The sequence below is a fragment of the Puntigrus tetrazona genome, chromosome 14 (genome assembly GCF_018831695.1).
Source record: "Puntigrus tetrazona isolate hp1 chromosome 14, ASM1883169v1, whole genome shotgun sequence".
Lineage (NCBI taxonomy): Eukaryota > Metazoa > Chordata > Actinopteri > Cypriniformes > Cyprinidae > Puntigrus > Puntigrus tetrazona.
The window spans coordinates 26,334,289-26,349,288 of record NC_056712.1 but is presented as its reverse complement, the minus strand read 5'-3'; the positions used below and the strand labels follow the sequence as shown (position 1 = coordinate 26,349,288).

Genomic DNA, 15,000 nt, shown 5'->3' with positions numbered 1-15,000 from the left:
TTGAGACGCCACGAATAAATAAGCTTTAAGCACGCTCTCTGATTCTAAATTCAAGGTGGCCACTTGTTGTAGTACACTTAATCTTTCTTACACTCAAGTGCACTATAAGTGGTGACTACATGTATTTATTAAATACAGAGACAGCATGTTAAAAGTCTCAAAACAGCACAGTAGAGTACACTTATATATAAGTTATATTTGTAGCAATAGCCAATAATATACTGTATGAGTCAAAATAATACATTGCTTTTGTGCAAAAATAATTATGATGTTAAGTAAAGATCACGTTCCGTGAAGATATTCTGTGCATTCCTCGCCATAAATCTATCAAAACTTCATCTTTTGGTTAGTGATATACATTGCTAAGAACTAAAGTTTGAAAAGGTTTGACTGGTTTCACGGCCCTGGGTCGCTTTTAGGGTCATTGCACATGTTTTTTTGCGCAACGGAGAACACTTAACTGAGTAAAGTAGATAGTCTTCAGCAGCTGAAGATAGTGCTTCTGAGAGGAGAGCAGATGGAGAAGACAGATATGAGAATGCAGAGAAATGAGGGAGTGTGCCAGGATGAGGTTAGTGTTTTAACAGCTCTCTCACACACTTATATTCACGGACTTCCGCTTTGAAGTGGTTCTCTCTGTCTGTGTGTGTGTGTGTGTGTGTGTGTGTGTGTGTGTGTGTGTGTGTGACACTGAGGGGATCGCAGCAGAACATCCAGAGACGTCTGAACATGACCTTCTTCACAGGTCTCTCTCCTTTGCTTTTTGTCAACGTGACCATCAGCATCTGCAGCGAGTTGCGCATTTTCTTAATAAACATGATATTTTTTCCTCCATATTCTTCACTCGGAGTCATAAAAGCCTGGTGTGTCTCAGCAGGTATCTCACTCAGGTGTGTTCACGAGCGCGTTTCTGTCAGTAAATGAACCTTGGGCTCCATCTAGTGGACGTGGTTGGACGCTGACCTTCAAAAACTTCTAGATCCTCAGCCCTTTGGTTTAAGAGAAGATAGAAAGGTATTCTGAATGCATACGGTTTCTGTTACAGCAGAGAACACGCTCCCAGAATGCAAAGCACGTGGTCTTGAGTTTCCTGCGTGAAGGGAAAGAGCTATCAGTCTGTTAAAGTGACGGTTCATCCAAACATCATCATTCTGTCCTCATTTCGTCTCCAGACCTCCTCTTTCTTCAGTGAGACACAAATATCTGGCACGAGATCAACTCTGTTCTCTGAATAAAGCTGAGCTCCTGATCAGAGACAACAGAGTCATTACACCGTCAGGAGATAACAGCCACCGGGCCTGACGAGATGCAGCTGTGCAGCACACACACACACACACACACACACACACACACACACACACACACACACACATAAATACATACATGTGAACATGACCAAACAAACACACACACACACACACACACACACACACACACACACACACACACACACACACACACACACACACAGATACACTTGTGAACATGACTAAACACACACACACACACACACAACCTATATGACCCTGGAACAATCTCTACTCATGAGTAATGCTTAAAATCAGATGAAATGATGAATGACTACTGAACCAAACACTGATTGTGAGCCTAAACAGAAATGATCAACTGGTTCTTTGAATCTGATTCATCTGTTTAATCACAGTGTTGTTTCAGAGTCAACAAAGATGAAACGAATCAGGTTCTGCTTTTAGACTGTACAGAATGAAGTGTTTTTAGAATGTAGCTTTGTGTTTAATTCAATTTAGTTTGTACAGTATAATACCTGTGTGTGTGTGTGTGTGTCTGTGTGTGTGTGTGTGTGTGTCTGTGTGTGTGTGTGTCTGTGTGTCTGTGTGTGTGTGTCTGTGTGTGTGTGTCTGTCTGTGTGTGTGTGTGTGTCTGTGTGTCTGTGTCTGTCTGTGTGTGTGTGTGTGTGTCTCTGTGTGTGTGTCTGTGTGTGTGTGTGTGTGTGTGTGTGTGTGTGTGTGTGTGTGTCTCTGTGTGTGTGTCTGTGTGTGTGTGTGTGTGTGTGTGTGTGTGTGTGTCTGTGTCTGTGTGTGTGTGTCTGTCTGTGTGTGTGTGTGTGTGTGTGTGTGTGTGTGTGTGTGTGTCTGTCTGTGTGTGTGTGTGTGTGTGTGTGTGTGTGTGTGTGTGTCTCTGTGTGTGTGTGTCTGTGTGTGTGTGTCTGTGTGTGTGTCTGTGTGTGTGTGTGTGTGTGTGTGTGTGTGTGTGTGTGTGTGTGTGTGTGTGTGTGTGTGTGTGTGTGTGTGTGTGTCTGTCTGTGTGTGTGTGTGTCTGTCTGTGTGTGTGTGTGTGTGTTAACAGACAGATACAACAAAACAGATTCTAAATTCACTTTATTCTGATTTGGCAAAAATCATTTTTCACATGTTCTTCATTATTGGTCTTAAGGCCAGTTCAGTCCGCACCGACAGCCGGAGTACAGTACATCCTTCTCATTCATTCTGAAACCCATCAAACACTGAGTCAGTCGGCAAAAACAATGGCAGCAGACACCGACGGCTCACAAACTGAAGCGTCTGCTGTGTTTTTGTCAGTGTCTGTCAGCGCAGTGTGAACCGGTCTAAATATAGCATTGTATTTATCATTATAGACTATTATTTCCTTTTTCTCAAAAGCTAAAGCTGTGAGAACAAATAAAAATAAACATTTGGTCCTTAAATGTGCAATCTAGGCATCATGGTATTGAAGGGGAAATTAGACATAATCTCACTATCGGCACAAAACACTAAGAAACAGCACTGGGCACGACATGACAGATTCATACTGGGAGGTGTGTGTGTGTGTGTGAGTGTGTGTGTGTGTGTGTGTGTGTGTGTGACTGAAGGGAAGCAGCTACAGTACAAGAGCAAGAGAAAGATGAAAGCTGCGCTGGTCCAGATGAAAGACCATGAAGCATCGGATGTGTTTGACACTAACAGACAGAGAGAGGCAGAGAACTAAAGCGCTGGTTAGTGCAACACACGAAAACAAATCACTAGTTCAGTTACAGTAGAGTGAGAATATGAGCGTTATAGTCATATCATCCAAAAACTAACATCAAACACCTGAGACAACAAACTACTAACGGATTTCTTCTATTTTTATCAAAATAATTATTTAGCTATATATATATATATATATATATATATATAGCTTTACAGATATTTAAATAAGCATCGTCACATATGTGATACTAATTATTCATTATATAATGGGCAAATATTACACTTTGGTGACTAAAAAAGAAACGAGAGGGGAGAAGCTGGAAATCAAGGTTGATATTTTCCTATATTAAACATCAGTCAGTTTATGCAGACTCAGGTCTTGAGGTTTCTGAGCATGCTGACACTTGCTGTCAGTAAAACAGCTTTAAACTCTTTAACCAAAGCCTCACACATAAGGTCAGTGCTAATATTTTGTGAGAGCTGAAATGTAATCTCATTTTGTTCCATCACAGTGCCCCTTTAGGGAATCCGCAGATTTATTCTTGCATGGATGGAAGCACCAAATGGAAACTAGCCATAGCAACAAAAGTTCTCTTTTCCTAGGAGAATATAAAGCCAAAATCAATTCACACAAGAAATCCTGTAGCATTGCTTCATTGTTCGATTCCCTACATATGTCCTTTGGTCATTGTTCACTCGATTCTCAAGGCAGTGAGATTTTAGTCATAAATTGAATTCTTTTGATTTGCATACTGATCAGATAATCACTGGCTAACGGTTTGACAACGAGAACACAGGTACACAAAACTGGTTAAGATTGTACTTTCTGTTTTTGATGTACAAATTATTTTTCTGCTTAACACACAACGCACCATTTATAGTTTACAGGCAGTGTACACGAAATCGAAACAGATTTGCAAAGCGCTAAAACTTCTATCCAGCGGATTATTCCAGTAGGGTGCCCAAGGGACACATTACATGAACTGAAGTGCAAAAATATTTGCTATATTTCTAATCCTGTGACAAAAGTTAGTCACTAATATTCAATGGCAGAAGGTGTGATGATAATTCCCTAGCTGGTGCTCGGCTTAGAGAGGTCATTTTATGATCTGGTCTCAAAATGATATTTGTGTTCTGGAGGTGATGTTATATCTCTACAAATGGTTTTGATCTTATAAAACATTCTCTAGTGTTCTGATATTTGTTTTTTTTTTTATCTTAACAAGGCTGTGCAAATGCATCTTAAAGTAGTGGCAGTTTTGCAGTTGTTACATTCCCTTTAAGACATTTTTGGCAAATGACAGAATGTGCATCTATTCTGTGAAAGATTAAAAAGCATTCATTTACCAGATCCCTGTTGAAAAGACCAGCGTTTATGCTCAAATATCACTTTAAGGGCTCTATAGAAAGATCATGCTGGTTCTTTAGCACAGTGGTTGCTATCCCTGTTTCTGGAGGTCCCCGAACAATGCACTTTTTCAACGTCTCCTTTGTCTGATACACCTTATTTCAGGTCTTGGAGTCTCTACTAAAGAGCTTATGACCTGAATCAGGCGTGAAACGTGCAGAATGTGCAGTGTTTGGGGCTCCACAATCAAGGTTGGAATCCAATATATTTAGCATGTTTTGATGGTGATCAACATGAATATATTGGTTCACCAGTCAACTGCTGCAGTTCAATCTGGTCTTTTCAGCAGGACTACAAAAATATTCTACCTGACATTCCCAGATGACCTGGATAACACAGCGACTCTACTTCTACTTTTGAGCCAATCATATTCTGCTCTTTTGTTTTTACCTTGATTAAATGTAAAGTCAGGAATGTTAGACCTTCCCTTGGTCAAGACTAGAGAGGGCTGGATGCACACAGCATGCTCATGGAACCTGCAGAGCCTGAACTGATACAGCTGACACGTGATATCTTATCTCCTGAACTCACCACGTATAAACTAGGAGCTTCTGTCCAGTGTCCACCATCCTCCTCACATATTAGCAGGATATTTCTGTCTCTTTGTCTCTGAATCTCTCTGTGTCTGAGGCAAGTCTTGCTCTTTCTTTGCCTCTTTTGTTGAAGTGGAGATGGACTGGTGCACTGTTGGTGAAGAGGCAGTGGAAGCAGAAATGGAAGATGGACTTAAGGTTGGAGTGGACATAATGTTTAAGGTCTGAGTTAGGCTAGCAGCAAGCTTCTGTGGCTGTGAAGCAGCTGAGGATGGAGTTGATGAGGGAGAAAGTGATGGTGCAGCAGCAGGGGCTTTAGCAGGTGGAGCTTGTGCCTGTGATTGGGTCAGAACAGGTGTTGATGGTCCACTTTGGACTGGGGTATTGACAGGAGAGCCTGGGGTCCAGGAAGTGCTGGGAGTCTGTATGGTAGTTTGGGTTTGGGTTTGACTGGAGACTGTAGAACAGGTCGAAGGAGGACCAAGAACATGGACAGCAGCTGGCATCTGGACTGCAGAGCTCTGGCTCAGTGTGGAACTCAGAAGTTTACTTGGAGTCTGGGCAGGAAGTAGACTCTGAGTGGAGGTCGAAGTCTGTACAGCTGCTGGGATCTGGACAGGAGTTGGACACCGCCCCTGGGATTGGGGTTGGATGGCCACTGGTGTTCTAGATTGGGTGGGAGTCTGAATAGGGGTTTGAACAGGGGTTGGGGTTCGAGTTGGGGTGGGGGTTTGTGAAGGAGTGATGGTGGGCGTTGAGTTGGTGGTGCAGGATAATGGGGATGGTGGAGGAGGAGTCTGAGAGGGTTTGGTACGGGAATTCTGAGCCAAAGAGGTGCCAGCAGATGAAGTTGGAGAGGTGGAGGTGGACTGGGAAGGAGAAGATGGGCGTAGGCAAGGAGGAGGAGACGTTGAAGGTGGAGTAGATATCGCAGTGCCTGGTTTGGTTCGCTGGGTTTGAGGAACCCCTAGACCAGAAGATGTGGCAGAGAGGGATAAAGGAGGGTTGGTGGAACAAAGAGGGGTTTGCTTCGGGGAGGATGAGAAGGGGGAAAGGGGTGATGGAGCTGATCCTGGAGCTGATGTGAGTGGAGTTGTATGTGTCAACAGCAGGGGTGTTTGTGTCGGCGCCTGGGTGGCACCAGGTGTGTTTGAGCTCAAAACACCTGCGCTTCCTCCTCTAGCAAGTCCTGACGACAAAGCAAAGGGTGCTGGAAGCAGATTTCCTCCAGATGCTTTACGATGGAGAGGCGGGTGAGGTTGCACACTCGCCCAGCTGCGGTGGGGTAGAGTCGGCTGAGAGGCGGAGAGCAGTCTGGCCTCCTGAGTAAGCCGACCAATCATGGGGAGGCCCTGGGTGCTGCCTCCTCCAACATGCCGCAATAAAGCCTCTTTTGGCCCCTGTGGAGCGGAGCCAACATTGCGGCCTTCAACGGACACTGCTGAAGAGGGAGGAGGGACTTTATGGACAGGTGATGTTGTGGGCTCCGTGTGGAGACGGAGACTGTAATGAAGTGTTCTTCCAGCCTGCAGGGGGGCAGGCACTGATGAAGCAGGTGTAGGAGGAGTTTTTGCAACTCCACCCCCTGATGGAGTCATGCCCACAGCGGTCGGTCCAATAGTAGAGGGCGAGGGTGTAGGAGTTACAGAAGACGGGACTCCTCGAGGAGGTATCCCACCCATTACACTGATGAGAGAACTGAGTGACTGCCGAGGGTGTAGTATGGGTGGACGGGGAGGAGAAAGCGGACAGGATGTAGGTGATGGCGAGATGGGAAGAGCGGAAGGAAGGAAAATGGCAGCTCCAAGAGCATGTTGTTGTTGTAGCTGCTGCTGCAACTGTTGCTGCTGCTGTTGCTGATGCATCAAGGCAATGGCCACATTGGTGGTGGCAGCGGCCGTCTGCAGGGGAGCGTGGACCAGCGGTGCCCAGATCACTGGGTGAGGTCGAGGTGAAACTGTGCCTCCTGTGCTGCCTCGGGTGCCAGCAGCGATGTCCTGCATGGTAGGCATGCTATCGTGCTTCACAATCTGCTGGACCAGAACACTGTCACAAGAACCCAGACCGGCGCCTCCTGCTCCTCCTCCGCGGCTCCCTCCACCCCGTCCCAAACTGCTGCCTGCTACAGATCCTCCCTGTGAGGTCTTGCGCAACAAAATTGAGTTCTTCTTACCTATGGGAAAAAGTAAATCAGAACAGGTGTCGGATGGACTAATTCAATTCCAGAATAGACTTCCAAGATGTTCATGTCTTTCTTTCTTCAGTTGAAATGAAAAAAAGGCTTTTGTAGGATTTTTATACATATAGTGGACTTCAGTGACCGCTAGATCAGACCCTTATTCCTTGGCTGGAATTATGTAAAGCTCTTCGAAGCTGCACTGAAACTGCAATTTGTGCCTTTAATCCATTGAGCGTTACTCAAGTCCACTATATGGAGAAAAATCCTGTAATGTTTTCCTCAAAAACCTTCCTTTTGAGAAAGACATGAACATCTTGGATTACATGGGCATGAGTAAATTATCAGGAACACAGACTTAGAATGACATGAATGTGAGTATATAATGACAAACATTTTTTAAATTTGTCTATTCATAACAACAAAAAATGTAGCTATAAAGTGAAAGGATTGTTTTACCAATGCGATCAAGTCTGTCTGCCGCCACCGTCTCGAATGCCCGTCTCATCATGGGATGCTCTTCCAGAACCTCATTGAAACTGTCCACACTGAGGGAGTACAGTCTACAGTATGTATCTGCTCGGACACTAGCTGTCCTCCTGCCGCGTGTCAACAGACAGATCTCTGAGGAGGTGGAGAAACTAAGAGGTTAGAAAGGACACTTAAGGACAATTAACATACAGATACCTGGTTCTGAAGAGCTCATAACAAATATTTGACATCAACCACTTCAGGCAATAAACTCACCTCCAAAGTATGACCCATCGCTGAGCTTGGTCTCCTTGTTGCCACGAGTTAGTACACTGACCCGTCCATGCTGGATGAAATACATTTTACGACCAACAGTTCCCTCACGAATGATGAAGTCATTGGGCTGGAACACCTCAAACTTCAACTTCGTCAGCACTGCCGTTACGAAGTTTGGGTCGGCATTAGCGAAGAGCGGCATGTTAGCCACCAAACTTCGGCAGTTAAAGCTAACAATTTCCTGTTAGGATTGCAGTGCACAAGAAGACATAAATAAGCTGGTTAGAGTTTGCACAATGCAACAAAAACACGGTTACTACCACAATAATACTGATGCTTTCATTAGCTTCAAATATAAACTAAAATAGTCCTGCAATATCTGCTTGTGTCTGAAAAAACAACAAATTTTAACCCTAATGCATGAAAACTTTAGGGAATCATGAGTTTATTACAAACCTCCTTTAAGGGCTCGCTTAGCTCTCCCAGAATGTTGTCCTCGTCAAACATCTTGCCCTGGTATCGATGTTCATAATACTCATGGATCTTCTGCCTGACATCTGCTGGAAGCTTATGGAATGACATGTACTGCTCCACCTGCTTATACTGGACATCAAATGCTCTCCGTTAGTCAGAAGGACTATGGAAATACGAAGTAAATTTAGGTTGTCTTAACACTTGTAGTTCAGTTCTCTTGGTTCGTTTGGTCCATCCCAAATAATAATCCAATACATTTCTCCTGTTCATTTCTCCTACTTCTCTCATTGTTGCATGTATATTGGATTTTCACCACCTATAAACTCACGAAGAGCTCATGTAAGGCACTTTCCCTCCTCGTTGACCTCCCCACTCATTTTGTTTTGGAAACACAGCTCATTCCGAGTTATATATCTTGTAATTTCATTCTGTTTATGGTTTGTTAGAAGTACTTTGTCAATGTTGCATTCATATTTCATTCAGACCGCACCAGAGTTCAACTGGAAATGGTCTGAGACCCATCTTTTTAGCGGCTAGTTCAGTTCAGCCGACCTGAACTGGAGCAGTCGCACCATAGTTTGTTTTAATCAAAACAAACACGACAAGTGTGAACACAGCCTTAATGACAATGTATTGATGAAGTCACCAGAGATCATCATCGTCCAGAGCTTTACCTTTTCTTGGTACTGTCTGCGTGAGGAGTCCAGAGACTGGATGAGGGCCGTGGCGTGACCGATGAACATGGCGTAGCAGGTTGCACCCACGATCATGCTAAGCATCGTGAGCCAGACGTCCGTCATTCCCTCTGGAGCCTGAGCGCCGTAACCAATGCACAGCATGTGGCTCATGGCCTTGAACAGTGCGTATGTATATTGGATGCCCCACGTGTCATTCTAGAAGAGATCACACAACAGACAGTAACGCTCTCAGATGGATCATTATTTTTATTAATAATATTATTATTAATTATAAATCAGATTCCAAACAACAATTACATTTAGAAATAAAATACATTTATAATGAATGCAAAATCTTAACAAAAGGCATTAAGGCACTAGTTTTTTATATTTATTAATATTTCAAATTTCAAGATTTTGTTTTAACATTTTCTGCTTTCATGTTAATTTTAGTTATGTCTATATAGTTTTTTTTTATTTCATAGCTATGTTAGTATATCAAGTTAAACTAAATGGAAATTATAAATGTTTTGAAATGTTTTTATATATTCTATTTTTTTATAATTATTTCAGGAAATTAACAAATTAAAGTTTGACAATGTAGCTTTAGTAACTATAATAACCCTAAATCAAAGCAAAAAAATAAGATAAATAAATTAGTTAGTTATTAGGGTTCATCAGTGTTAGACAGTGATAGTTAGTAACTAGGGTTAGTCAGTGTGTTAGTTAATGATAGTTATTTGTTAGGGTTAGTCAGCATTAGACAGTGATAGTTAGTTGCTAGGGTTAGTCAGTGTTAGTGATAGTTAGTGATTAGGGTTAGTTAGTGTTAGACAGTGATAGTGACTAGAGTTGGTCAGTGTGTTAGTTAATAATAGTTAGTGGTTAGGGTTAGTTAGTTAGTGTTAGTGATTAGGGTTAGTTAGTGTTAGACAGTGATAGTGACTAGGGTTGGTCATTGTTAGTTAGTGGTTAGCGTTAGAAAGTGTTAGTGATTAGGGTTAGTCAGTGTTAGTGATAGAGATTAATGTTAGTCAGGGTTAGTTATTAGGGATAGTCAGCAGTGATTCTGTCGTGTTCTTTCATGCTCGTGTGTCTGTAGATTATGAACTCCAGGCTCCAGTATCTCATCTGTGGTTTAGATGCTTTTAAACACAGTGTTTATGTGGGACAGATCTCCCCTTTGGTTTTTCCCAAATAATCTTCCACACTGTCAAGGAGATTTTCCTGCCGCTGCCTCATCACTTGGGATTCAGTCTGATTCCTCCAAACAACAGTTAGAGAATGAAATATACGAGTGTCTCAAAGCACAGCGCTGAGAGACTGACGCTGATGCACAGACAATGTTCTAATGCAATGCTCTGTGTGTGAGCAGAGCGTGTGTGTGTGTGTGTGTTTTGTGAATGAGCACGCTATGTTTATCCCTCCTGTGCTCAAGACTGACATGATGGAGACAAATATAGCTCAGCTCTCTCTGGGGAACTCTGGGCATCAGCTGCCTAGCAACCGTCACCACGACAACAGGAGGAAACCCTGCTGCGGTGAGTCAGCGATTCAACCTGTGTGTGTGTGTGTGTGTGTGTGTGTGTGTGCCCTGTTTTTAATTAGAGCTACTTCTTAATGTCGTCTCAATATTCAGACAGGACAAGCAGGTGCATGTCAAAGTGATCAGTCAGAGAAAACACACACACAAACATCAGCCTCATTAACATCATGCTCTAATTAAAGTCCATCATAATGTCACAAAATATGTCTGCATTCACAAATCACACACATTCTCTCAATAACACTGGATTACTTCTTCTTCACAAATTTGCAACAACTAACTGAAATCATCACACTACTTCATTAAAGTTAACTAGAAAAAGATAAACAACCAACACAGAAACTCCTGAGAAGAAAAATCCTCATTCATACCTTTTGGAAACAGACTTTTCTATATCTTCTCTAACTGAAAAGGTTAAACAGAATATGAGAGGTGGTAAGAGGGAAGTCTTCTGGAACTTTTATTTTAAAGCTTTTCAAAGGTATGAATGAGGATTTGTCTCTTAGAAGAGCTTCTGTAATGCATTGGTGCTTTTAAAGTATTAAAGTCGTGTTGGATTCTTTTTTCACTTTCTATTCTGATGAATAAATCTGAAGCAGGGCTGTACGATGGCTGTGACTGTTTATGAAATATAACGTCTGCAAGTCAATAACAAAAATGCTTGGCAAAATGTTCTTTGAGAAAAAATATGCAATGCTCTGTTGTAAAGGAAGGATTTTTAGACATGATTATTACTAATGAATGAAACCAATAAATAGAATCCAGAATAATTAAAACAAAAAACAGAACTGGAGGAAAAAATGTATGGAATTTAAGAAAACTATATTTACATTTATGTATTTCAGTGCAGTCAAGCGCTACATGAAATCAGTCCATTCCTGGAAATCGAACCCATGAATACTGCTTCACATCAGCACACAACACAGGTCAAAAGAATCAATGTGAATCCATCTTCATTATGAGGGTTGCTATAGAAACGAATCACGAATCAAGTCCAAGGACGTGAAGAGCTCCGGCTGAATTCTCAAAAATCGTCTCATAATTATGCTAATTCTGACATGATACAGAAAAGCAGCTTTATACGACTTCAGCACTTCAGCACTGACTTCACACACACACTCACTCACACACACACACACACACACACACACACACACACACACACACACACACACACACACACTCACACACAAACACACACACACACACACACACACACACACACACACACACACACACACACACACACACACACACACACACACACACACACACACTCACACTCTCACACACACACACACACACACACACACACACACACACACACACACACTCACACACACACTCACACACACACACACACACACACACACACACACACACACTACACACACACACACACACACACACACACACACACACACACACACACACACACACACACACACACACACACACACACACACACACACACACACACACACACACACACACACACACACACACACACACACACACACTCACTCACACACACACACTTACACACACACACACACACACACACACACACACACACACTCACACACACACACACTGCCCACACTCACATACACACACACTCACACACACACTCTCTGGCACACACATATTCTGTCTCTCTCTCACACACACACACACACACACACACACACACACACACACACACACACACACACACACACACACACACACACACACACACACACACACACACACTCACACACACACACACACACACACACACACACACACACACACACACACACACACACACACACACACACACACACACACACACACTCACACTCAGACACACTCACCCTCTCTCACATACACACACACACTCACTTTCTCTCTCTGGCGCACACATATTCTGTCTCTCTCTCTCACCCTCTCTCACACACTCACACACACACACACACACACACACACACACACACACACACAGCAGGGATCCAGCTGATCTTGTGGTTGAACATGCTGACTTCAAATTTCTCTTTGATATGCAAATATGTTAAATACACAGAAGAGCATGCTGCTCCACAGGTCTCTCTCTCACACACACACACACACACACTCCGCTGTTCTTGCTGTGATGACAGTGTGTTCAACTCGCTCGTTCACACCGATCTATCTGCTATAGGTGTGTGTTTGGGGCGGGGCTATGTGCCCGTCTGGCCAATGGCGGAGCGTTATAAGTGAAGGCTCCTCACCACCATGTTGTTCTTGGAGACCCAGCAGTCGGGGGGGAAGTCCTGCAGCATGGGCACCAGGAACTGCAGACACCCGTCCCAGTGACACAGCAGCAGCATCATGCCGATCAGATTGACGATCCGCACCATCGCGCTGGCCAGGTCGTAGGTCATGTGGAAGATCTGCAGGAAACACACTCATCATCAGTCGTTCATTAGCGCTGGATCTGCTCCATTACATCAGAAACCAGTCCTTCAGGTCAATATCAAGAACACCATTACTCACTGATTTTGGAAACATTATTCCAGGGGAGGCAAATATATATGGAAGGCCATTTCTGCCACAAAATGATAAAAAGGTTGTTGCAAATATTTATCTATATTTATCTAATATTTATACTTCTTTTTCTTGCAGTTCTGAAGTTTACACCATGAAATAAAAAATAAAAACGTCTTTTTTATCTAACAGCTATGTATTTGCTTCTAATTAGGAGATTTCCACAATACTTTCTTTTTGTATTTAAGTTCATATCTCATTATTCTGACTTCCAGAGTTGTTAGTGAAATGTAAAATGTTGCAAATCATCTTTTTTCCTTTGAAGAAACTTTTTTATTTTAAAGTATAAATACATAAAACAATACCAAAGCTATAGACGCCAGTTAAAAATCCAAACCAGTCTTGACAGCAACATCTAATAGAATCCTAAATAATGCGATAAAGAGTAATAAAATCAACCTCACAATAAGAACTGATTATGTCTAATGATGTGTGTGTCTATATCTTAACGAAATTAACAAAAAACAGGTGCTTACATTCACTAAGACCACAGCAGGAATGACTTCATGAACTACTTTACTTCCAAGATCGATACGATCAGAGAGAAAACTGTAACCCTGCAGCCGTCACACACAGTTTCAAGACTAAGCCTCTCATCAAAAAAACACATCTTGACCCCAAAGACTTAATTACACACCGATCTTAAAAATACTAGAAAAGGTAGTATCCTCACAACTATCTTCATTCTTAGAGAAACATAGTATCTGTGAGGATTTTCAATCAGGATTCAGACCGTACCACAGAACTGAGACTGCTCTCATTAGAGTCACTAATGACCTGCTTCTATCATCCTTTCTTTGAAAGCCATGTTTCTAGCATCTATAAAACTGCTTTTCCATCTCAAAAATACATCTAAATTACAACCTATCTTCAACCTCTAATGCAGAAATATTAATTCATGCGTTTATGACCTCAAGGTTAGATTATTGTAATGCTTTATTGGGTGGTTGTTCTTTACGCTTGATAAACAAACTTCAGCTAGTCCAAAACACAGCAGCTAGTCCTTACTAGAACTAGGAAGTATGATCATATTAGCCCGGTTCTGTCAACACTGCACTGGCTCCCTATCAAACATCAGATAGATTTTAAAATCTTATTTATTACCTATAAAGCCCTGAATGGTTTAGCTCCTCAATACTTGAGCGAGCTCTTATCACATTATAGTCCTGCACGTCCGCTGCGTTCTCAAAATAATGATAATACCTAAACTCTGGAACAATCTCCCTAACTCTGTTCAGGAGGCAGACACACTCTGTCAGTTTAAATCTATCACACCAACACACTTTTATTATTCAAATCTGTTAAAGGATTGGTCTGTTTCTTTCTTATTCTGTTTCTCAGTTCATATCCAGTGTATGTGTGTGTGTGTGTGTGTGTGTGTGTGTGTGTGTGTGTGTGTGTGTGTGTGTGTGTGTGTGTGTGTGTGTGTGTGTGTGTGTGTGTGTGTGTGTGTGTGTGTGTGTGTGTGTGTGTGTGTGTGTGTGCGTATGTTTGTGTGTGTGTGTGTGTGTGTGTGTGTCTGTGTCTGTGTGTGTGTGTGTGTGTGTGTGTGTGTGTGTGTGTGTGAGTGTGTGTCACCTCCTCCCACTGGTGGATGTAGCGTATGAGTCTGGACAGACGTAGCAGGCGCAGCAGACTCAGGATCTTGGTGAATCGAACGATCCGCAGTGCTCGGGCCGTCCGGTACACCTAGGGGAGAAACACACACACACACACACACACACACACACACACACCATCACTGACTTATGTAGGACAGGCTTCCTGCTGAAGAGACTTCATATTCAGTAATATTATTGATTTCGCTGCACTGAGATTGCTGGAGAAAAACCAAACTGAATTGATCTGAACAGTGATGACTCTATTTGTCTTAAAATTAGTTTCATAACTGATTCATGTCACAACATCATCGCTGTTATTTCC

At 42.5% G+C, this 15,000-nt stretch overlaps 1 protein-coding gene across 1 annotated transcript in view; it reads right to left on the bottom strand.

The window, feature by feature from the left end:
• Positions 1 to 2,340: 2,340 nt before the first annotated feature.
• The window catches only part of LOC122358162 (potassium/sodium hyperpolarization-activated cyclic nucleotide-gated channel 3), an 18,935-nt gene continuing 6,275 nt past the window's right edge, over positions 2,341 to 15,000 (bottom strand). Inside the window, exons 3-9 of the mRNA XM_043257946.1 lie at positions 14,656 to 14,766; positions 12,762 to 12,923; positions 8,961 to 9,179; positions 8,269 to 8,415; positions 7,813 to 8,053; positions 7,525 to 7,689; positions 2,341 to 7,062 (exon numbers count right to left, since the gene is read on the bottom strand). Of these exons, the coding sequence (XP_043113881.1) occupies positions 4,931 to 7,062; positions 7,525 to 7,689; positions 7,813 to 8,053; positions 8,269 to 8,415; positions 8,961 to 9,179; positions 12,762 to 12,923; positions 14,656 to 14,766 (3,177 nt within the window). The 3' untranslated portion in view covers positions 2,341 to 4,930. The remainder of the gene's footprint in view (positions 7,063 to 7,524; positions 7,690 to 7,812; positions 8,054 to 8,268; positions 8,416 to 8,960; positions 9,180 to 12,761; positions 12,924 to 14,655; positions 14,767 to 15,000) is intronic.